Source organism: Cajanus cajan, chromosome 11 (genome assembly GCF_000230855.2).
Source record: "Cajanus cajan strain Asha chromosome 11, NIPB_CcT2T_4, whole genome shotgun sequence".
NCBI classification, from domain to species: domain Eukaryota; kingdom Viridiplantae; phylum Streptophyta; class Magnoliopsida; order Fabales; family Fabaceae; genus Cajanus; species Cajanus cajan.
In genome coordinates this window covers 7,753,431-7,777,864 of record NC_138527.1, presented here as the reverse complement: position 1 = coordinate 7,777,864, position 24,434 = coordinate 7,753,431, and the positions used below count along the sequence as shown (strand labels likewise).

Below are 24,434 nucleotides of genomic sequence, written 5' to 3'. Positions count from 1 at the left end.
TAAAATATTTTGACAAAAATATTCTTGATGCCCAACTTGACACTTATGTTTTAAAAATATAAACATTGATCTCTATAATCTTTTTCAAAACATAAGTGCAACTCCTTTTATAAAATAAAAGGAACTTCAATAAATGCTTTACTAAGGGGGAGTTTAAGGGGGAGTGATCGAAATATATTGTTTTATTTTCTTTCCCTTTACAGTGAATTGTCATCATCAAAAAGGGGGAGAATGTGGAAGAAAATATGCACAAAGTTTTGATGATGCCAAAGCATTGAAGAAAATAAAGGTCAAGTTAAAGCAAGCTAATCAAGAAGCAAGATCTCAAGTAATAACTAGATAAGTCTTGACTGCTTAGCTTAGTATGTAAAATGAACTTTTAGAATTTGCAAATTTCACTTGGCCATTAAAATAAGAATTTCAAGAAAACCTAAACTTAATACTTTTGAATATAAGAATAAGTTGTTTGAAAAGAAAGCAAAAAAAGTATTCAAAAGATTAAACAAAAATATTTTTAACTGAAAAATAGAAGCTCTTTATATCTTAAGTTTTCATAAGCCAAAACAAGTGACATGTTTCTGGTAATCGATTACCACTTGCTGTAATCGATTACCAGAGAAAGAAAACCTTTCAAAATGTTAAAATGCTCTCTGGTAATCGATTACCAGTGATTGTAATCGATTACCAGAAGAGAAATTTTCAAAAATTTCGAATTTGAATTATACAACGTTTCAAACATTTTGAACTTAAACCGTTGTAATCGATTACACGTCTTGTAATCGATTACCAGAGCCTATTTTCTGAAAAATTATAGAGAGTTACAACTCTTCATGAAAAGACATAACTCAAGATACAATTGTCTATAAATACCTATAATTTTTTAGAGAAAAGAAAAACGAACTCAATTGTGAAAAATTATCTTTACAAATCACTTGGCCAAAATCATTTGCAAAATCTCTAAAGAGTTCATCAAAGATCATGAAAGTGTAATATCCACTCTTCAAGAGAGTCATTCTGTATTACTTAATTGATCATTGGATCTGTAAAGGAGAAAGGGTTTTTCTCCTTGTTGGTGTTTGAATCTCAACACAAGGAAAGGGAGTTCCGAGGTGTTGGAGGATTCATTTTCTTGTAAGGTTTACAAGAGTAGTGGAATTCTCAAGTGGGAGACTTGAGGACTGGATGTAGGCAGGATTGGCCGAACCAGTATAAAATCAAGTTTGTAATTCTTCTTCCCTACACTTTTATTTATTTGTTATTTAATTGTGTTTGAGTTGTTCTTCATCATCATTCTTTACATGCAAATTTGTCTAAGGAAATAAAGTGATAAGAAAGTAATTGGAAAAGTTTTTATAAGAGGAAAATTTAGAAAACTTAATTCACCCCCCTCTTAAGTTATACGAGGCTAAGGGACTAACAAATATTAATAATAATCTTTTTAAAAACTGGGGTGTTACAATATACATAAATGTATATTAATAAGATTTATATTAAATGCAAGTGCACATGATCGAGATAAGTCTCTAATTTTGATTGAAGAACAATATTAACTACACATAAGAAATTGTAATTAAATTATAGGTTAAGTTATACTTTTTGTTTCTTTATTTATTTTAAAATTCAATTTGGTCCCACTAATTTTAAAATGTTCAATTTTATCCTCTAATTTTTTGAAAATTCAATGTTATCCTTCTATCCACATTCATACTATTAACATTAATGAAATCAGACAAAAAACAACATTGAATATTATTTAAAAATTAGATGATCAAATATAATCATTTAAAAATAATAGGACCAAATTGAATATTTTATAAATATAAGAACTAAATTGAACAAAAAATTATCTAACATTGTCTTGTCTAGAATTTTATCTATTTAATGACTTATTTTATTAGACAATTCCTTCATTTTGTGATCATTATTTAATTCCATGTATTCAATTTGTTTTCATTCATTATTTTGTTAAGGTAAATAAAAGAAAATTCAAATTTATCTTTTAAAGAAAAGATAAATTTTTATTCAATTTGGTCCTATTACTTTTAAAATGTTTAATTTGTTTTCACTATTTTTTTTTATTAGTAAAGGGGCTTAAAAGTTCAACAATAAACTAGAATTCACGAGGAAAAAAAATAGCAAACTTATCAGTTAGTAATAAAAAATGCACCCAACTTGGCAGAAAGTTAAAACAATGCACTCCCTCAGGGAGAGTTAATCCTAACTTAGCAAAATTATCAACTACTTGATTTGCTTCTCAGAGGACATGAACATAATCTAATTCAAAAAAATCTCCTGATATCCTAACAACCTGGTTGAGAAGAGAGTAACATGGATGTATTCGGGGACATCCATCATTTAAGAATTGAACAACAAAAGAGGAGCCAGATTCTATTATAATGTGAGAATGTAAGAATCTATCCTTAATAACCCGTAGTTCATGAAAAATAGCCCAAAGCTCAACTTGTACAACAGATCAACTCCCAATCATTTCAGAAAATGCTAGTAAGAGTTCCATTACTGTCTCTCAATACACCACCACAAGAAGCCAAAGATTTATTAGAAACGGCTTCATCATAGTTAAGTTTCAGTATACCAGGAGGAGGTGGATTTGTGTGAATTATTTTGAGATGAAACATTAGGCTACTCGTGCAGTATTTTTGTTAAAACTTGTATCTGGCCTTTGACCTCGCAAGCTACTTGAGTAGGACTCACATCCGTCTGGCAAAATATTAAATTATTACGGGCCTTCCAAATGGAGTCTAGGGTGATATCAAACATTTGGGATCATTTGGGATTGGAAACATTTAGATTGGCCAATAAACAATCATTTAAAGGAAAGAGAAAAAACCCTTGATCCACGTTATGGGCATGTAAACATGTTTCACGACCTGCATGACAGCGTGCGCAAGTTGTAACTATAGTTATAAAACATTAATTACTCTAATCATTTGTGCAAAGACTATTGTGTGCAATTCTTCACAAAAAGACATCTAATTTTTTTTCAGCGTCAGGCCATTTCCAAATTAAATTAAAAAGAAATCATGACTCTGTAGAAGGCGAAGCTCTTAAGGATTCATATGTAGCTTTAATAAAAAAATTTACAGTCCTAAAACCACCCCAAAATATACAATCTTCATCATTTTCAGGAGAAGGGTGGGTGCCAAACCTTGTATCTCTTGCCAGTGTTGTCTAGGAATGTAGAGGGCACCTCATCAAGCTTCTAGTTCTCGTTCGCATCAACAAAATTAGCAACTTTTCTACTTTGTATCTCCATTGGTACTGTCTGAATAGCCACCTCACTAAGAATCTTGTTGGATGGAAGGCAACGATCAGATCAGAATTTAGTAGATTTACCATTTCCTATGTTCCATGCTATATTATGCACAACCTTGTCCCACACTTCACAGATTCCTCTCCAAAGGTTAGATGTTGGTTTCTTATGGATCACCGAAATAATATCTTCTCCACACACATACTTAGATTGCACCACCTGAACCCAAAGCTTATTAGGCTGGGAACATAGAGCCCAACAGTTCTTCATCATAAATGATAGATTAACCTTACGTGCCTCCCTTAAACCTAAACAACCACCATCTTTAGGTTTACAAAGAGTTTCCCATGCAAGAGCATGGATACGTCGATTGTGGCCATCCTCCCCCCAAATGAAAGATCTACTAGATTTATCAATATCATCACACAATTGTTTAGGGAAGAAAATTGTCTGCATTATTTACAAAGGTAAAGCAGTAAGGACCATTTTAGATAAGGTAAGGAGACCTGGGAATGAAAGGGACTTACTTTTCCAAGAGTTTAATCTTCTGTTGATATGATTCATTACTATTTGGAGTTTTCATTTACTCACACATTTATGATGAAGTTGGACACTAAGATATTTACCCAATTCATCGGTATGTTGAAAACCAAGCGGGGAACTTATTTCATTCTTTACATTCCATCCCACATTTTTGAAGAAGCAACTCTTGTCTTTTCCTAGCTCACCTTCATGCTCGAGCTGTTACAGAATGTCTCCAGACAAACTTTAATAATTTCAACTTGTTCTAGGGATGCTTCAGAGAAAAGAATAAGATCATCAACAAATGGTAAGTAGGATAACGATGTACATTTTTTTATTTTTATAATTTGATTGGTTTTCATAGCTTTTGTTGTTCAGCTATATTGATTAGATGAAATAAGCTTTCCATGCATAGCACGAAAATATATGGGGACAAGGGATCCCCTTGTCAGATGCAACGAGAAGGATTGAAAACCTCTAATGCCTCCCCATTCCATATAACTGCATAGACGGATAAGAGATACAAAACCATATTAACTCAATCATTTTTTGCGGGAGTCCAATATTGGATAAAGTTTCTCTAATGAAATCCCAGTTTAGTCTATCGTAAACCTTTTCTAGATCAATCTTTATGGCCATCCATCATTTCTTCCCTGATTTATGTTTCATAGAGTGAATCACTTCTTGAGTTATGATAATGTTGTCTATAGTTTGTCGATTAGGTACAAAGCTACTTTGGTTAGGACCCACTATATCTTCCATAATACTTCTCAAGTGAATAGCCACCATCTTTGTAAGTATCTTGTAGGATACATTACATAAAGTTATAGGTCTCATATGCTTCAGAGAAATGACATTGTCGACCTTAGGAATGAGGGTAATAAATGTTTTGTTTATCTCTGCAACCTTTTTTGGTTCCTCATAGATGGAGAGAATCAACTCACAAAGAGATGGTGTCACTATAGGCCCCTAGGACTGGTAAAATAATGCACGAAAGCCATCCAGACCAAGGGCTTTTAAACCCCCCATATGTTTAAGAGAAACTTGGATTTCCTGTTGAGACAAAGGTTCTTCTAGCTTCTCTATATCATCTTGTTTGAGTTCTAGAAATGAATTTTGTAAACAAAACGGTTCATGCTTGCCAAGTTTTTCAAATAAATCCTTATAAAAACTTGTTGCCATTTCTTCAAGCTCCTCTTTATCCTCAACCCAAACCTCTAACTCATTTTGTAGTTTAATCATCCTATTTTTCCTCCTCCTAATCAACGTGGTTCCATGGAAATATTTTGTGTTACATTCACCAAGTTCTAGCTATTTACAGCGGGATTTTTGGAATCACAATAGCTCTTTTTGAACCAAAACTTGTTCATATTCACTCCATAGGTCATGAGAGAGTTTATCAAGAAAAGGGTTACTGATATGAGATAATTTTGCAGCAACACTGTTAAGTCTCTTTTTCTTTTAGAAAATGTTACCAAATGTTGCGCAGTTCCCATGATTGAGATGTTGTTGAAGATTCTCCATGTTTTCACTATTTTTAAAACATTCAATTTTGGTTCTATAATTTCTTAAAAAATATTCAATTATGTTATTTTATCTAATTTCATTAATGTTATTAGTGTCAGATGAAAAAATAACATTAAAAATATTTAAAAAATTAAATAATTAAATCAAATCTTTTAAAAATAGTTAGACTAAATTAAATCTTAAAAATAAATAAATAAACTATAAATATAATTTAATTTAAATTATATTACTGAAGATATAAATTGTGGTTGGGAAATATCTTTGCTTCATTAAAAAAAAACAACACCAACAACCAATTGGCAATAATGAAACAACTTAAACTTATCTAAACTATTAATCACATTATTAATAAATAATTTATACTATTAATAAAAAAATTATTTTATTTAGTGTTGACATTTTTTTTTTGACAATCTTACTTTAATGACTACCTTTTTATGAAAACTAACAATTTATTTATCTTTTTTTTTTTTGGAAATTCACTCTATAATTATCTGTATGTATAAGAATCATCCATTATTATATAATTCTTATTATTTATCATTTTTTAAAATAATTTAAGAAGATACAAAGTACCTTTTATATGCTAGTAGTCTTGATACAAATGATTGTCTTATTTGATGTCCGCATTGTTGAATAATTTTATTTTTATAATTACTTTTTTTTTTAATTATAAGCTAACATTAGTCAATCATTAATCTATTGCTGAATCTGTCACATTTTTTAACAATCATGATTATCTTTTTATAAATACTGACAATTTATTTATTTTTAAAATTTATTCTATAATTATTTGTATTTATTTTTGAAAATTCACTCTATAATTATCTATATGTATAATAATTATCTATAATTATATAATTCTTATTATTTATCATTTTTAAAAATAATTTAAGAAGATACAAAATACCTTTTATATGTTAATACTATTAATAAAAGTGATTATCCCATATTTTTTAATAATTTTATCTTTATAAATACTTTTTTTACAAATTATAATTTTTTTTATTCTTTTTCTAATCACCTATGTTTTTAATAACCACTCACTTATATAATTTTATTATTTACTATTTTATAAAAATAATTCATAAAGACATGAAGTAATTTTTTACACTAGTCTATGCTAATATATAAAAGAAATACTTTTTTTAATAATCACTTTAATATTATATTTTTTATTATTAAAAATAAAAAAAATTAATATTTTTTACCAAACCTAAAATCTTATATTAAAAAACAAATTATAAGTCTAATTGAACCAAAATATCTCTATTATTTAATCTTATTTTTTTTTAATTGAGTCTGGTTCCACTAAACAATAACAGTTTATTATTTTTTTGTTCGTACCTGAAATAGTAGTGACTAATTTTCTCTTTAAACACCTCAAAAGGTGAGATAGCTGACTTCAAAATTTAACGGACCAAAGTTTATTGTTTAAAGAATATATTGTGAGAGAAATCTAGAAAAATCTATTTTGTTTGTGTGGAGGGCACCTCGAAGGCCAAGTGAGTTTCCACTTTCCACTCTGCAATTGCATATATTTGTCTCTTGTTGGCAGTGTATGAGCGTTATCCAGTGAGGCCAAAAGCCAAACCATGTTGGGTTATACACTCTTAACGCCCTCCAACCTCAACCCTTCGCACTTCCTCCCACCCATCACCGTCGCACAGACTCTCCCACCAAGCACCCTCGCTATCTCTTCCAAATCCAAATCCAAACTCGCCTTCTCCGCCAGGGCCACTGGTAACGGCCGTGACGCCACCTCCCCCCCTGTATGTCACACTCCCACACCACGTCCCTTCTCTTTATTTTTTAATTCATTTCATGTAACATATCATGCTTGAATTTTGCTTTCAGGGCATTGATGCAGCAACAAGTACATCTTCTGACCTGGGTGATGGTTATGTGGCCTTGTTTGTTCGTATGTTAGGCTTAGATCGGGATCCTTTGGATAGAGAACAAGCTATAATGGCTCTCTGGAAATATTCGCTCGGTGGGAAGAAGTGTATAGACACTTTAATGCAGTTTCCTGGTTGTATTAATCTTGTTGTGAATCTCCTCAGATCAGAGTCTAGTTCAGCATGTGAGGCAGCTGCAGGCCTTCTACGATCACTATCTTCAGTCAATCTATATAGAAATTCTGTAGCTGATAGTGGAGCAATAGAAGAGATGAACAGATTGATGAGGCAATCTTCCTTGGCTCCTGAGGTATGGGAATTGGTCTACACCAACTTGGGCTCATGTGCACATGTTTCTTTGATGTAGAAAATTGAGAATATTTGCAACTCTTGTTTGCAGGTAAAGGAGCAGAGTTTGAGTACACTGTGGAATTTATCTGTTGATGAGAAGCTCTGCATTAAAATTTCAAATACTGATATTCTGCCGTTAGCTATTAAGTACCTTGACGACGAGGATATAAAAGTGAAGGAGGCTGCAGGGGGCATATTGGCAAATTTAGCATTGAGCCGTGTTAACCACAACATCATGGTTGAAGCAGGTGTTATACCAAAATTGGTGAGACTTCCTTCGAGTTTTGTAATTGGAAGGTGGTTACTTCTGCAATAAAAAATATTTTTCTGCATGCTGTACTGGTTTAAATGCTGATCTGTGAACTATATGTAATTCCTTTTAAGACGAAATCTGCTAGAGATAAACAACCATTCCATGGTTTGCACCTAAAACACTAAGATCCCGGATGATACAGCTCTTGACATGGTAGCTTCTTTGGCCAAGTGGTGAGGAGTCCCATTCCATGTCACCCTGGATCCTCAACTGATCAATGAGCTGTGTGTAATTATTGGTAAGATGAATTCTTCTAGGGATAAACAATCATTCCTGGGTTTGCACTAGGATTTAAGGTTGATATAGTCATTGGCATCAAAGTCTCTTTGAAGAAATGATTAGGAGTTCCATTTCATGTCACCATGGATCCTCTAGTGTTCCTCAAAAACATGACACTGTATTTTTTAGAGAAAGAAAGACACAAGTTACCTTGTATGTGGATTATTTTGCGCAAGAATTTTTGGCCTACAAAAAGAGGATTCGTGTTTGGAAATTATTTAATTGTACCAGAGACAAAAAGGACAGCTCAAAAATTTTGTGAACACTAAATAATTACAGCTATTCAGTTTCTCACGAGTACAATAAAGTTTATACTGTTAACTGTTTTTTTTTTTTGGTCTTTTCCATATAATCCATAGATTTCAACATAAGCATTAGCATTAATGCCTTACAATAAAAGTTGTCTGGAAAAGAAGGAAGAATTAGAAGGAATGGCATTCTGAAACTTACTGATATTTTAATTTCCATTGTACATGCCAATGGTCCTTTCTCTTGATGCTTATAACAGTCAAGAATGTGATTATCTTTAACCTTATCTCAGGCAAAGTTCTTAACATCTAACTTGGAAGGATCCAAAGTTATTAGGAAGGAAGCAAGGAATGCATTGCTGGAACTTGTTAAGGACAACTATTTTAGAATTCTTGTTATTGAGGAAGGTCTGGTTCCTGTGCCATTAGTTGGTGCTGCAGCCTTTAAGTCATTCACCCCAGGCTTACAGATGTGGCCCACATTACCTGATGGTACAGAAATTGAAAGGACTTCTAGACAGCCATCCAGATATGGTGCTTCGGAATTACTTGTTGGACTAAATATTGACGACAAGAATGCTAACTTAGATGAAGCAAAAGTCAACGCAATTGTTGGACGAACACAACAGCAATTCCTTGCCCGTGTTGGGGCTTTAGAAATGGAAGAAAAGACTATGCCTCATTCTGAATGCTCAAATGATCAGAGGTTTACACTTTTACCGTGGATGGATGGTGTTGCTCGTTTAGTACTGATACTAGAACTGGACGATAAGTCTGCAATTATAAAGGCTGCTGAGTCAATTGCTATTGCGTGTATCAATGAACATCTACGTATTGCATTCAGGGAGGCTGGAGCAATTAAGCATTTAGTAAGGCTTTTGAGTTGTGAGGATGATGCAGTCCAGTTGGCGGCAACACAAGCTTTGGAAAGGCTGTCTGTTAGGTAATCTCAAATCACAAAAATATAGTTTATAGTTTTATAATTGCAGCATTAAATTTTTGTTCTTGATATTGAGAACTGCTATTTCTTTTCTAAAATATAAATCAGTTAATTTCTATTTAAAATTAGAGGATATTTTAGAAATTTCATACTAAGAGAGCTTTAAAGACTATCTTCCACTGTAAATCAAGAAATTCAGGATATGATTGTTATATAAATATAACTTATATTTAAAAAGTATCATTCTATTAAAGATTGAAAATGTGTAGTCAAATATTGAATTTCAGTGTAAGGTATCACCTAGAACGTGAAAGATAGACCATGTGATAAGTATATATTTTCTGATATATCATGTAGGAAAATATACATAAAAAAGAAGAAAATATAGGAAAGCCCAAAGTTACATCATACGAATAATGTTTTGTTATAAGAGAAAAACATGGCTTTGAGTGGGATAAGCCTTGGTTGATGTATAATATGAATTGTTTAAATAGTTTAAGATTGTGTGATCATAGTTTTTGAATTGTCATATTTCTTTGCTTATTTTGATGCAGCAACATTGTTTGCCGGGTAATTGAAGCTGAGGGGGTTTTAGGTCCTTTAGTTAGTATTTTGAAAAGCTCAGGGATAGCTGGAACCATTGTGGAAAAGGTATTATTATTTATTTTATGTTAATTAATTATGGCAAGGTTTCAGAAAATTAAAAAGGATAAGAGCTGAACAAGGTTTAACTGATGATATGATGTACCTCTACAGTCTTTGAACATACTTGCTCGGATACTAGACCCCAGTAAAGAAATGCAATTGAAGGTACGTATTGCACATCTTGCAGATAACTTAGAGCTGATTTTTTTCTCATTGATTGTCAAGTACATTGATTCTTTTCAGTTTTATGATGGACCAGCTGATGGATCTGAAAAGGCATTTGGTGGAGTAAAAAGTGATAGGTTTTCAACCGGGGATAGTAGCACCAAACAAGTGGTATTAAAATCATACACAAGGTTAGCTAAAAGGACCTGAACCAGAGTACCTTGAAGGGCCCTGGATTTGTTGAAGTTTAATTATTGAGCTCCAATAGATCTTATTGTTTGATCAAGCAAATCTATGAGTGCTCTACACAGTGGAAGTTAGCATTGACTTTTTATTTGGTAAATCTTTCAGGAATGATATACTGGATTCTGTTTTCATTGCACACCTTGTTGAGATTCTGAAGTCCTCTCCTCCCAGTTTACAAGAAAAAGCTGCATCTGTGCTTGAGTTTGTGGCATTGACTGACCCAACTCTGGCCCTAAGTACACTTTCCGATATTGAATCTGGTCTCAATTCTGTTTTTCAGCAAAAAATTTTGAAAATTTCAGGTAAAGCTGTTATGTAATTTGTGATTTTTTTTAAGTGGTAATTATTTTCATTTGTTTGGTTTGTTTTTTATTTTTGGGTGTGGATGCATAATAAGTACATCAAAATGACTAAACACCATTATTTGGGTTTCAATAGATATGTGGTTTTTGAGAGATGTGAAGGCAGGGCAAGAGATGGAATTGACTCTCCATTTAACTGCTTTTATTATTTAATTATCTCCAACAATAACTCGTGTTTGATCAGCTGGTGAATTACCAAGGCCATTTGCCATTGTTTGTTGATTCAAATTGGCATCCAATTATGTTCCCATTTTTTTTTTCTTGGTTCATATTTTTTCTTCTAGCTCAAATCCTATCTGATCTAAAACCTATTGTTATATTGTTAAATATAAGCCACCTTCAATTAATTAGTGAAAAATGAGACCTTATTGATGTTTTTCTTTGTTTGGAAGTTTATTTATATGGGTTTAGAAGCTTGAGGTCATTCTGTTATGTTATTTCTATTCAATTCACTCTCACTGTTCCCTGCTCTTTCTTAGAGATTGGTTAGGGCTTTCATTTCTCTCTCCCTCAGGTCTTTCATGATTTCATCTCTGTTCTCTATTGCCAGCTCATGAATATCTTATTTTGGGTTATTTTTTATATTTGGGTATATTTACACACACACAGAGACAAATTATTTAACCTGTATCTAAAATTTTACATTAGTGGTTATCCTGCAATTCTCTATCTCGCAACAGCGGTTTTGAGATTGACTGCATCATTACAGATTGATTGGATGACTTTGGGAATTTCTGTGACAAATCAGTGTAATTAGCACAAGTGTAAACCCATATCAGTAAACTCCCAAACAAAGAAAAATATCAATAAGGTCTCATTTTTCACTAATTAATTGAAGGTAGCTTATATTTAACAGTATAACAATAGGTTGTAGATCAGATAGGATTTGAGCTGGAAGAAAAATATGAACCAAGTAAAAAATGGGAACATAATTGGATGCCAATTTGAATCAATAATTTGTAAAACAAAAGAGAGAGAATCAAACTATTCAAATTAGATGCAAATGCAGGAAGTCTCATCTTACTATCTTGCTCGTTAGAGCTGCGTACTGCATTGCCTTGTGCTTGTAAAGGTCTCGTATTAGTTTTTGTATATTATATAAATGGTCTACATAATAGTCCAATTTTATAAGAAGGAATGATGTATATTGTTTTAGAATTGAGACTAGAGAATGATGTGTTTATTCCATGATAGCAATACCATATTTATGTACTATACAAGGCTGAAAGAATTATCATAAATTTAGAGACTAGAATCAATCTATCTAAAGAAATAATGGAAAGATAGCATATTTTCTCTGATTACATAAGTGGTCAATACTCCCTAATTATACCAAATTTCTCCACAATATTTCCTCAATATCTCAAAACTGCCCTCAAGATGGAGTTCATATATCATACTTATATATGTTATACTAGGTCCGTGCAAACATATATATGTTGATCTCTAATACAAGTATTTGTCACTAACCTTCTTCAGCTTATACTGTCTGTAGATCAAAATGTCGCTCACAATTTATGTTTATGCAGCGGACATGGAATCTGACGTGGAAGATCAGTTTTCTGAAGCATATGCAATTGAATTTGAAGAAGCTGGTCTTGCAATATCTGCAGCATCCCGGTTACTGACAAGGCTACTCGACTATGAGCAGTTCCGCCACAAAATAAATTTCTCGCATTTCATTGATTTGCTTCGTGGAATCCTCAGGTCCAGCATTCCCCTCCACAACAAAGATTGGGTAGCTGCTTGTCTAGTTAAACTAAGTTCTTTCTCTGGCTCCATCACAAGTCTCTATCCCATCAATATGGAAGTTACTCTTTATGAGACAATTCCAAGACTTCTAGAACAGATCAAAACTTCATTTTCCCCAGAGACACAGGAAACTGCTGTTGTAGAACTTAACAGAATAATATCCGAAGGAGTGGTAGATTCCACAGAAGCAATTGTTTCTGATGAGGCAGTATATTCATTAGTGAATCTGATTGAAGAAGGTAGTGATAGGGCTGTTGAAGCAAGCTTGGCAATACTGTATAATCTGAGTATGGACCCAGAGAACCATTCAGCACTTGTGGCTGCTGGAGCAGTGCAGGTCTTGAAAAGAATTGTTCTATCAAACAGACCACACTGGGAACGGGCACTTCTTTTACTCAGGATTTTGCAACCATGATGAGTTCAAGGGTGCAAATCTTTAAACATTTTTCATATTGTACAATCTACTTAAAACGTGTAAAAGAAAATCTTTACCCTTTCTTATAGATAAAACATATTTGATTCTTTAGAAGTATTTCGAGTTTTGCTATCTTAAATTTGATAATGCATGGCTTTTTCTTAATCAATGCATTTGTTTGTTTGTTTGTTTTTTTTTCCTTTTTAAATCATTGCATTAAATAAAAATATATCATTACTTTATTTATGTCTAATTTAAATGAAAAAATATAATTTAATATCATGTGATATCTTTACGATAAATATTATCAGTTTTGTTAAACATTGCCCTAAAGATAAAATGTTTAAGGAATTAAAAGTATAATTCTTTTATTAAAAAATAATGTTACCAGTACTTTTTTATCATTATTTTTAATAAATTATTTAAGTTAAATTATATTTTTAATTTTTTAATTTTTATTTTTCTCGATTCGTAATTTTGATAAAAACATTTAGTTTCCTTATTTTTTAAAATATTAAATTTTGATTTTACATCAATTTATTATTTGATGATAGTTAAATGTATTATTTAATAATGTAATATATAAGGATAAAAAAAAGTTCTTCATTTGTGTTTTTATTTTATTTTATTTTTTATATTTACGAGTGATTGATGCCTATTTTATTAATAAAAATTTTATTTATGTTTTATAATAATTTTTTGGCTAAAACTCTATTTTGGTCCTTTATATTAATTATTTGTTTCAATTTAGTCTCACTTTTATTTTTGGTTTCAATTTGGTCCCAAACTAATTAATTAGTTTCAATTTAGTCCCAAATTAATTAATTGGTTTCAATGTGGGACTTTCGTCTAAATTATTTAAACGGAATTAACTTTTGGCCACGTGGATGCCACGTAGATGCATACGTGGATGTGACAATTTTTTTGAAAACACCTAGATCCAGAAAGGCTCGTTCTGAAATCGGAACGGGTCGTTCTAGTTTCACTTTTGGTGCGTTAATTTAGCATCCGGAACGGCCCGTTCCAGGTGCGAAATTAACACACCAAAAGTACAACCAGAAAGGTCCGTTCCGGTTTCAGAACGAGTCGTTCCGGTTTTATCCTTTTTTTTATATATAAAATATTAATAATTTTATAAAATATATATTATTAATTATATTTTAATTATGTTGTTATATCTAATAAAATAAATATATTATATTTTTTTTATATTTTATTTTATTATGTTTATCTTATTAATTTTTATCATTTTATTTCTCTAATTTTAAATAAGTTGCAAAAAATTATAAAGTGATACTTAAATATTTCTTCAAACAAAAAGAGAAAAAGAAAAATTTATTACTCTATTTATAAGACAATTGTATTTTATAAAAATAAGTAATTTTAAAATTTTTACCATAAAAAAATATTTTTCAAAATTATTATATTTTTTTAATAAAATTAATAAATAATATTGGTTTAATTGCATTTTTTATCCCTCAAGTATTACAATTGTGCAGTTTTGATCCCTAAGATTTTAATTGGGTAATTTTAGTCTTTAAAGAATTACAATTGCGCGATTTTGGTCCTTCAATTTTTAATAGAACAATTTTTGTCCCTCAAATATCATAATAGTACGATTTTAGTTTCTCCCATTAAAAATTAATAATTTTAATATATATATATATATAATGTTTTAAAATTAAACAATTATTTATCTATTCAAATTAACGTATATTATAATTTTCGATATTATATCAATAATATTATTAATATATTTATAGATAAACTAATAATTTGATAAATATAGCTTGTTATATATTAATATACTTTTACAAAAATATAAGTATATTAATTAGAAATATATATCTGATCTTATATATTTATATTTTTGTAAAAGTATATTAATATATATTAAGTTATATTTATCAAATTATTAGTTTATTTATAAATATAGTAAAAATATTATTGATATTAATTTATCAATAATAATAAAATACTAATAATATATAAATTTTATTTATTTAGTAATAATAAATATATATCATTTGATACATTAAAAAAAATTATAATATACGTTAATTTAAATAAGCAAACAATTATATAGTTTTAAAACATTATATATATATATTAAAATTTTAAAATTATTAAATTTTTAATGAGAAAGACTAAAATTGCACAATTATGATATTTGAGAGATTAAAATTGTTCAATTAAAAATTGTGAGACTAAAATTACACAACTGTAATCTTTTAAGGACAGAAATTAGTCAATTAAAACCTTAGGGATCAAAATTGCATAATTATAATACTTGAGCGATCAAAAACACAATTAAGTCAAGAATATTATATTCTCAATTTTGGAACGGGCCGTTCTGAATTTAGAACGGCCCGTTCTGAAACCAGAACGGCCCGTTTTGTTGCACTGGTGGTGTGTTAATTTTGCATCTGGAACGGCCCGTTTCAGTTGCAAAATTAACACACCAAAAGTGAAACCAGAACGGCCCGTTCTGGTGTCAGAACGGGCCGTTCTGGATCCAGGTGTTTTCAAAAAAATTGTCATCCACGTGGCATCCACGTGACCAAAAGCTAACTTCGTTTAAATAATTTGGACAGAAGTCCCACATTGAAACTAATTAATTAATTTGGGACTAAATTAAAACCAATTAATTAGTTTGGGACCAAATTGAGACAAAAAATAAAAGTGGGACTAAATTGAAACAAACAATTAATATAAGAGACCAAAATAAGATTTTTGCCTAATTTTTTATTTATTTTTAAATGTCTTATTACTAAACATTACATCAATTAAGTATAAATAAATATTAAAATTTTATAATCAATAAATGTTAATTGGATAAAAAAATTAAAATTTTGTATTTTTAAAATTAGAAGAACTAAATTATTTATTTTAAAATAAAAAATTAAAATTATAGATCAATAAAAATATAAAGATTATAAATACAATTTGATAAAATAAAAATTAAATTAAATATAAAGTTAAAATTACTAAAAAAATATTAATTATTTTTGTGTATGATAAATTTATATTGATTATATTTAAAATTAATATAAATAAATACTTTTAAACATATAAATTATAATTTTGATTTAAAATAAATAATTTACATTATTGTACGAAATATATTTCATACAAATAAATGATAACATAACAAATAATAATCACTCATTTTTTTTTAATATACTAATATTTTTGAAGGCACATAATAATAAAGTTGAAAGAAGTGTGAAAGATATTTGAAGTGGTGCTGATATTTTGAGAGTGAGAGTGGCGTGGTCTTATCCATTTACTTACAGGTGAGGCGTTTAGAGCAGCCGTGAAGCATGGCAGCGATTTGCTTAGCTAACTTTTGTATGGTAACGAAACCCATCATGGCGAATGCGACGGTTTCCGAGAACAGCGATTCAAATTCAGAGCAGAGGAAGGGTGGTGTGAGAAGGAGGGTTAGGGTTGGGAAGGGGGCACCGAAGCTTTCGGTAATGCAAGTGGAACGCATGGTTGGCGCGGGAAGCTTCAGGGACGCGGAACCCCCTCCTCTGAATGTGGACATGCGGAAGACTGTGATGGACCTCTTCTTGGGCCAAGCAATTGAAGGAGACCTGCAGAAGAAGATGAGGCAAACTGGAGAGTGGCTCGCCACCAATGTTGAGCCTCAAATTCACTCCAAAAGTAACTATTTGCAATTCCTTTCTTTTTAGTACTTACATCTTCATTTTAGTCACTTTTTATACATAATAAAGTTTCATGTCCCTTTATGCCCTGGGCGACACGTGCTACAATGGACGGGACAAAGGATTGCGATCTTGTGAGGGTGAGCTAATTCCAAAAATCCGTCCTCAGTTCGGATTGTAGGCTGTAACTCCCCTGTATGAAGCCGGAATCGCTAGTAATCGCCGGTCAGTCATACGGCGGTGAATTCATTCCCGGAACTTGTACACACCGCCGTCACACTATGGGAGCTGCTTATTTAATGAAACAAAAATAAAATAAAATAATTTAAAAGATATGATTGGTTATTAGTGTAAAAACTTTTATACTGACAGTATATAAATGATTAACTCTTTTAATTACGCTCTTTTATTTATATTTATTTAAATTGTTGCAGGAAAAGGAATTCTAATGTTTATGTTACAATGGATGCTACCTGTTTGGGCTATATTACTCCTTGTAGCCTTTGGAGTCATCAAGTTACCCTTCAACAACCCTTTTCTTGACGATCTCATCTTGTGAGCAAAGGTCAATAGCTTTATGCAACGTGGAAATTACTCAAAGTTTTGAAGGATATTCAATAATATAACAATTTATGTATGTATGTTATTTTTTTCTTTTTGTGGTAACAGTGTATAGATATTTTATTGGTCTACAAATACTTGTAGATTTCCATAGAACTATATACTTGGTTGTTTAATTAGAACTTTGGGTTCTTTTTATTAAGGCATCATCATGACCATGTTTGTGGGTGTGGAGTTACTATTGTGGTTGAGGCATTCTACATTAATTAATTTAAATATTTTATGTTGGTTTGGGAGGTGGCATAGACACAGTGATATAATTACAAATCGACAAAAATAAAAATAAAATAAAACAATGATATATTTTTATTTAATGCAATGATTTAAAAAGAAAAAAAAAACAAACAAACAAATGCATTGATCAAGAAAAAACCATGCATTATCAAATTTAAGATAGCAAAACTCGAAATACTTCTAAAGAATCAAATATGTTTTATCTATAAGAAAGGGTAAAGATTTTCTTTTACACATTTTAAGTAGATTGTACAATATGAAAAATGTTTAAAGATTTGCACCCTTGAACTCATCATGGTTGCAAAATCCTGAGTAAAAGAAGTGCCCGTTCCCAGTGTGGTCTGTTTGATAGAACAATTCTTTTCAAGACCTGCACTGCTCCAGCAGCCACAAGTGCTGAATGGTTCTCTGGGTCCATACTCAGATTATACAGTATTGCCAAGCTTGCTTCAACAGCCCTATCACTACCTTCTTCAATCAGATTCACCAATGAATACACACTGCCTCATTAGAAATAATTACTTCAAGTCTGTATTAATTATTTTTAGAGTTAATCATCCATACACTACCAGTGTAAAGTCTTTTATACTGGCAACCAATCATATCTTTTAAATTATTTTATTTTATTATTACTTCATTAAATAAGTAACTGACATGTCATTATTAAAATATATGATTGGTTGTCAGTGTAAAAATTTTTTACACTGACAGTGTATAGGTGATTAACTCTTATTTTTTATAAAATAGTAAATAATAAAATTATATAAGTGAGTGGTTATTAAAAACATAGGTGATTAAACCACTAGGGTTAGCCTAGTGGTTAGGTGGGGAGAGGTTAGGGTAGTTAGAAGCATGAAGACCTAGGTTCAATCTTCATTACGACCATCTTTGTAATCTTTCCTATCTTTACTAAAAAAATATAGGTGATTACAAAATAATAAAAAAATTATAATTTGTAAAAAGTAGTTATAAAGATAAAATTATTCAAAAATATGGGATAATCACTTTTATTAATAGTAATAGCATATAAAAGGTATTTTGTATCTTCTTAAATTATTTTTAAAAATAATAAATAAGAAGAATTATATAATAATGGGTGATTATTATACATACAGATAATTATAGAGTGAATTTCCAAAAAATAATAATAAATAAATAAATTGTTAGTTTTTATAAAAAGGTAATTATGAAAGTAAGATTATAAAAAAATGTGAATACTAAATAAAATAATTTTTTATTAATAGTATAAATTATTTATTAATAATGTGATTAATAATTTAGATAAGTTTAAGTTGTTCCATTATTGCCAATTGGTTATTGGTGTTTTTTTTAATGAAGCAAAGATATTTCCCAACCATAATCTATATCTTCAATAATATAATTTAAGTTAAATTATATTTGTAGTTTATTTATTTATTTTTAAGATTTAATTTAGTCTCGCTATTTTAAAAGATTTAATTTAATTATGTAATTTTTAAAATAATTTTAATGTTATCTTTTCATCTAAACTGACACTAATAACATTAATAAAATTAGATAAAATGACATAATTGAATATTTTTTAATAAATTATAGAACCAAATTGAATGTTTTTAAAATAGTAAAAACAAATTGAATATTTTAAAAGTAATAGGACCAAATTGAATAAAAGTTTATCTTTTTTTTAAGATAAATTTGAATTTTCTTTTATTTACCTAGACAAAATAATGAATGAAAACAAATTGAATACATAGAATTAAAATAATGATCACAAAATGAAGGAATTGTCTAATAAAACAAGTTATTGAATAGATAAAATTCTAATGAAATGTCAATAATACTTAAAAAAGATGGAGAGCTTTGTTAGGGTTTCTATCCTAAAGGAAGAAAATTCGAGTCAACTTTGCACCAAGAAAGTAAAGACGAAATCTGTTGATGGAGGGGTTGATGCTACCATGGTCGATCATTCAGATACTGATCCAGGGCCTTCTGGTACTAAACGTTCTTACGTTGACAGTGTTCTTTCAATGGGAGGTGGATGAATCTTTAATGATTATAATAGTCTCTTAAAAGAGATGGATGAGTTCAATGATGGATCCATAAATTTTAAGTAGTGGGGGCAATATTTAAATACATAAATTTGTCAAAATAAAAAATAAATTTGTATAAAAACAAATACATATCATAATTGTTCTCTATGAGTTTTCGTAGTTTGAAAACATTGAATGATCTGCTCATTTTCAATACTATCAAAAACCTCTCTCTATATAAGTAACTAAACAATCACTTAACCATTCATCTCCCATACGATTTCGCATCCGATTATTGATGATATTCATAGCAGAAAAAGCTCTTTCAATTGATGCAGTTGCCACTGGTAGTATCAAGGCTAGCTCTAAAAGCAAATACACCAATACATGTTTTCTTGTCTCCACAAACTTCATAGAAAGATCACCAATCCCTTCTAATTTTGAAAAAGCATTGTCAAAACATACATCTATGAAATAATTTTCAAGTTGATTATCTAATGCCAAAAGTTCAACCGGAGAAAATTCAAAAGAATAAAATTGAGCAAAACGAATCAACTTCTCCTTATCAAATGTAGAAAATGAATCTCTTGGATTTAAACATGCTACACAAAGAAGCAACTCAATATTTGCTTCTGTGAAACGGTTGTTTAACTCTTGAAGTTGTTGATCAATCACTTGAAAAAATAATTCAACTTGAAAATGATGTAGATTAGAAACTTGCTCTACCCTACGCCTTGACCTTCCTTGTGTTTGAAAAGTGTCATTCATATTTAGAACCACAATGTTATGGTTTTCACAAAATGGTGAAACATTATTGAGCAAAGAAGACTAACCATCATCTCTCATTGCTTGTAATTTTTGTTTGGACACTGAAACTAATTTCATAGCATTTACAATATCTTGATCACTTCTTTGCAATGCTTGAGATAACTCATGAGTAATCCCTAAAATATTGTTCATCAAGTGCAAGGTGAAAACAAATTCAAAAGTTTGCATAGAATTCAATAAAGTGCATGCTTCACCTTTTTGCGCTAAACTTATGCCATCTTCCTCAACTATTTCAAGCACATCAATCATGGAAGAGAACAAGGAAAACAGACTAAGTAATATATCATAATGTGAGCTCCATCTAGTATTTCCCTCCTTCTTGATTGTAGTTTCTTGATTCAAGCCATGTCCACTAGAGATTTCTCCTTTTTGCAACCAAGTTAAAAAATAATGCAACTCCAACATGTTTTTTTGTCATTGTAACAAGAGCTAATTGAAGTTGATGGACAAAACAATGAATATAAAACGCGGAACAATTCTCTTTTAATATCAAGCTTTTGAGACCATTAAATTCACCTTTCATATTACTTGCTCCATCATATCCTTGTCCACACAATCTTGATAAACTTAATCCATATTTTGAAAATAATGACTCCAAAGCTATTTTCAATGATAAAGCATTAGTATTAGAAACATGAACAAGACCAAGAAAACGCTCTATAACTTGTCCCTTTTTATTAACATAACGTAAAACCACAACCATTTGCTCTTTCACTGAGATATCTCGAGATTCATCAATCAAAATAGCAAACAAATTATCTCCTAGATCATCAAGTATAGCTTTAGTAGTTTCACTAGCAGCAGATCTAACAATATCTTTTTGTATTGTAGGAGCTATCAACTTAAGATTTCCACGAGCATTTTTTATCACTTTATGAATAACTTCATTGTGGTTAGCAAGAAAATCTAAAAGGTCAAGAAATTTCCCTTATTACTTGATGACATTGACTCATCATTACCACGGAAAGCTAATTCTTGGCGTAATAAGAATCGAATGCAATCAACTATTGCAGTCAAATGAATTTGATATTCATTTTTAGTTTGATCAGACTGCTTACACATTGTAACTTCAATATGTTGCTTTTGTTTCATCAAAATTGACAATTCCTCCATGCTTGATTATGAAAACTATTTAGACCTCCAACATGAACTTGAAATCTCTCACTTTTTTTCCAATTTGTAAAACCTTCTGTTATGAATACATCACCACTACCTTTATGTTCCCCAACATGTGATCTCATAAGATAACAATATAAACAATATGTTGCATCCTCCTTTTGACTATATTCTAACCAACTTCCATATTTTAAATACCAATTCGGATTAAATTTACGAATGGTATCTCCAAATTGTCTTTGTGGAAAATTTATCTCTTTTGGTTGACAAGAACCCTTTTGCAAATAATATCTTCTAACTTTATCTCTATCACTTGGATGATAATATGAAAATTTTGGCCTTAGACAAGGATCGTCAGGAAGCCTTTCCAAATCACATTCTAAAAATCTTTTTTTGGTTGGTGGACCCAATTTGACTTCCTTTTCAACATGTATTTGAGGAGAAGATGCTTGCTCTGAAGATGATTTTTTTTTAAAATACCTTTCCATTGCTACAACTAAAAACAATATAATTTTAATTAATGTAATGTTCATAACATATAATGTTTTTTCTAAACATAAAAATAGAATGAGTAAATAAAAATTAAAATACTGAATTTCTCATTGAAAATAAAAAAGATTAATTCAAATAAAGTAATGTAAAAATAATAACTTTAAATATACTAACCTCAAAGATCACTTTAAATGTATAGTTTAGCTATTCAAACAAGAAGGAGTAGAGAAGGAAGAAGAGGTTTGTTTGTTTGTTTTTTTTTTTTTTTTCCCTCCAATTTCACTCTTCTACACTTTAAAATATGTTAGAGGTAAATGGGAACCTCAAAATATAAAAATAATTGGAAAAAGAAAATAAAATAAAAAAGATATAAAATATTCAAAAAGAGGTTAATAACAACTTATGGTTTTTTTAAACTTAAAATACATACATTATTAATTTATAATTTTTTTATCTTGATTTACAATTTAAATGCATAACAACTTTTTATTCTTCTAAAACATGTAATTTGTTGTTAATTTTTATCATATTAAAATGTATATTTTTTAAATCTTCTTTATCACATAAAGATAACCGCAACAAGACTCAAATTCAGTTTTAATTTTATATTTTTTTCTTCTATTTTTAGATTTTAAATAAAGATAATATAATATTATATATATTATTAAAAAAAATCTGAAAAGTTACTAGGGGCCACTGCCCCCACAAGCCACTACGTGCATCTGTCTCTGGATGAGTTTCAGGAGATTATCAATGAGGACAATATTTCGTTGAATGATACAGATATAGAGTTGGACCCCTGTCCTACAATCAATGTTACCTGGGAAGAATTTGAAGAATGGTGCAATCCTTGGAAAAAGGCCTTAGTTATCAACGTACTGGGGAAGAAGGTTTCATTCAAAGCCTTAAAAGCTCAGATTAATCGTGACTGGGTTAAGACTGGTTCTGTTCGCATTATTGATATGCCATATGATTATTTTTTGGTTCAATTCTCAAAAGAAGAAGATTATCGCCATGCTTTATATGGAGAGCCCTGGATGATTCCTGACCACTACATTCTGGTGCAACGTTGGAGACCCTATTTTACAATTACGGCTTCTCAAGCTCGGAAGGTTACTGCTTGGATTCACATACCAGGATTACCCATAGAGTTATATAATGACCGCTTCCTATGGCGGGTTTGGAGCAAGCTAGACTCCATGCTTAAGATTGATCGTTTACCCTCGATACACTCTCAAGGAAAATTTGCTAGAATCTGTGTTGAAGTTGATAGATTTAGAACAAATGTATAAGTGGTATCAGAGCTACGTTCGGTCATCTACTGGGCGTAGAAAAATCACCTAACTACTTCTAAAATTCACTTATATACTTATAAACATTTTTCTTTGATCTATGGCCTCCAATACCGTTAATTTTTCATCTGTTCCTTTACCAGTTTTTACTGGAGAAAATTTTGATCTTTGGAAGCTCAAACTAAAGACATATTTTATCTCACAAAAATTGTGGGATATTGTTCAATCTGGTTATAAAAAACCAGATAATACTATCACTCTGTCTAAGGAGGAGCAGAAGAAGTTAGAAGATTGTGAACAAAAGGATGCCCAAGCATTGTTTGTTCTTCAACAAGTTGCGGGAGAAACTATCGCTAGAAGGATCATGGACGCAGATACTGCAAAAAAGGCATGGGATATTTTGGAAGAAGAATTTGAAGGCAATGAACAGGTACACTCCGTCAAGCTACACTATCTAAGAAGAGAATTTGAGACCATTAAAATGAAGGAATCCGAGACCATTGAAGAATACTATGGAAGAATAAAAGAAATATTTAATAAAATGAAATTATATGGAAAAGAAATTAAGGAGAAGAGAGTGGTAGAAAAAATTCTTATCACTCTCACGGAAAAATATGAATCCATTGTAGCTTCCATAGAAACTTCCTCGGATCCATCTTCTCTATCGGTGAATAAATTAATTGGTCTTCTCGGAGCGCACGAAGCAAGATTAAATAGTCGTGTCAATACAAATTCAATTGAAAATGCATTTCAATCAAAGCTCAAATTACAGTCTAGAAATAAAGAAGATGGAGGAAAGAAAAATGCCAGAGAATATTCTAGAAATAAAAATTTTAGAAATTTCTCTGGAAACAACAAAGATAAATATTCTTCGTGTGGTATTTGCAAGTAGCCAGGACATGCAGAAAAAGACTGTTGGCATTGTGGGAAGCCACGTGGAGAAGTATTGTTGTAATAAAAATAAGCATCAAGAAAACTTTGCCGAAGAGCGTAATCAGGAGCAACATCTATTCTATGCTAACGAAGAATATCCTAGCATAGAAGAAAGCTAGTACTTGGATAGTGGATGCAGCAATCACATGGCCAAGGACCAAAGCATCTTCAAAGACATTGATAACTCCCTCAAAGTGAAATTTCGACTGGGAAAAGGCACCATGGTGGAGTCTCAAGGCAAAGACACTGTCATGGTGGAGACAAAGAAAGGTATGAGACTCATCAAGGACGTTTTACTAGTCCC

General features: G+C 30.6%; 4 protein-coding genes and 1 pseudogene across 4 annotated transcripts; 3 read left to right on the top strand and 2 right to left on the bottom strand.

The window, feature by feature from the left end:
* Window positions 1-6,825: 6,825 nt before the first annotated feature.
* On the top strand, window positions 6,826-13,048 carry LOC109815219 (ARM repeat superfamily protein). The gene is made up of 9 exons (XM_020379867.3): window positions 6,826-7,092; window positions 7,178-7,528; window positions 7,619-7,834; window positions 8,703-9,352; window positions 9,904-10,000; window positions 10,106-10,159; window positions 10,238-10,350; window positions 10,511-10,707; window positions 12,297-13,048. Exons 1-9 carry the CDS (start codon window positions 6,916-6,918, stop codon window positions 12,932-12,934), a joined length of 2,493 nt encoding a protein of 830 aa, XP_020235456.2. The 5' UTR covers window positions 6,826-6,915; the 3' UTR covers window positions 12,935-13,048.
* A 3,108-nt stretch (window positions 13,049-16,156) lies between these two features.
* Window positions 16,157-17,400, top strand: CRR3 (chlororespiratory reduction 3). The gene is made up of 2 exons (XM_020379873.3): window positions 16,157-16,603; window positions 17,040-17,400. The coding sequence occupies exons 1-2, from the start codon at window positions 16,258-16,260 to the stop codon at window positions 17,162-17,164; spliced, it is 471 nt and encodes a 156-aa protein (XP_020235462.1). The 5' UTR covers window positions 16,157-16,257; the 3' UTR covers window positions 17,165-17,400.
* A 2,288-nt stretch (window positions 17,401-19,688) lies between these two features.
* Window positions 19,689-20,546, bottom strand: LOC145953325 (uncharacterized). The gene is made up of 2 exons (XM_083067265.1): window positions 20,303-20,546; window positions 19,689-20,143 (listed from the first exon to the last, which is right to left on the bottom strand). The coding sequence occupies exons 1-2, from the start codon at window positions 20,544-20,546 to the stop codon at window positions 19,689-19,691; spliced, it is 699 nt and encodes a 232-aa protein (XP_082923391.1).
* Window positions 19,795-21,694, bottom strand: LOC109815211 (uncharacterized; annotated as a pseudogene).
* Window positions 21,695-22,096: 402 nt separating this feature from the next.
* LOC145953324 (uncharacterized) lies at window positions 22,097-23,197 on the top strand. Its single transcript, XM_083067264.1, has 2 exons — window positions 22,097-22,145; window positions 22,689-23,197. Exons 1-2 carry the CDS (start codon window positions 22,097-22,099, stop codon window positions 23,195-23,197), a joined length of 558 nt encoding a protein of 185 aa, XP_082923390.1.
* Window positions 23,198-24,434: the final 1,237 nt, after the last annotated feature.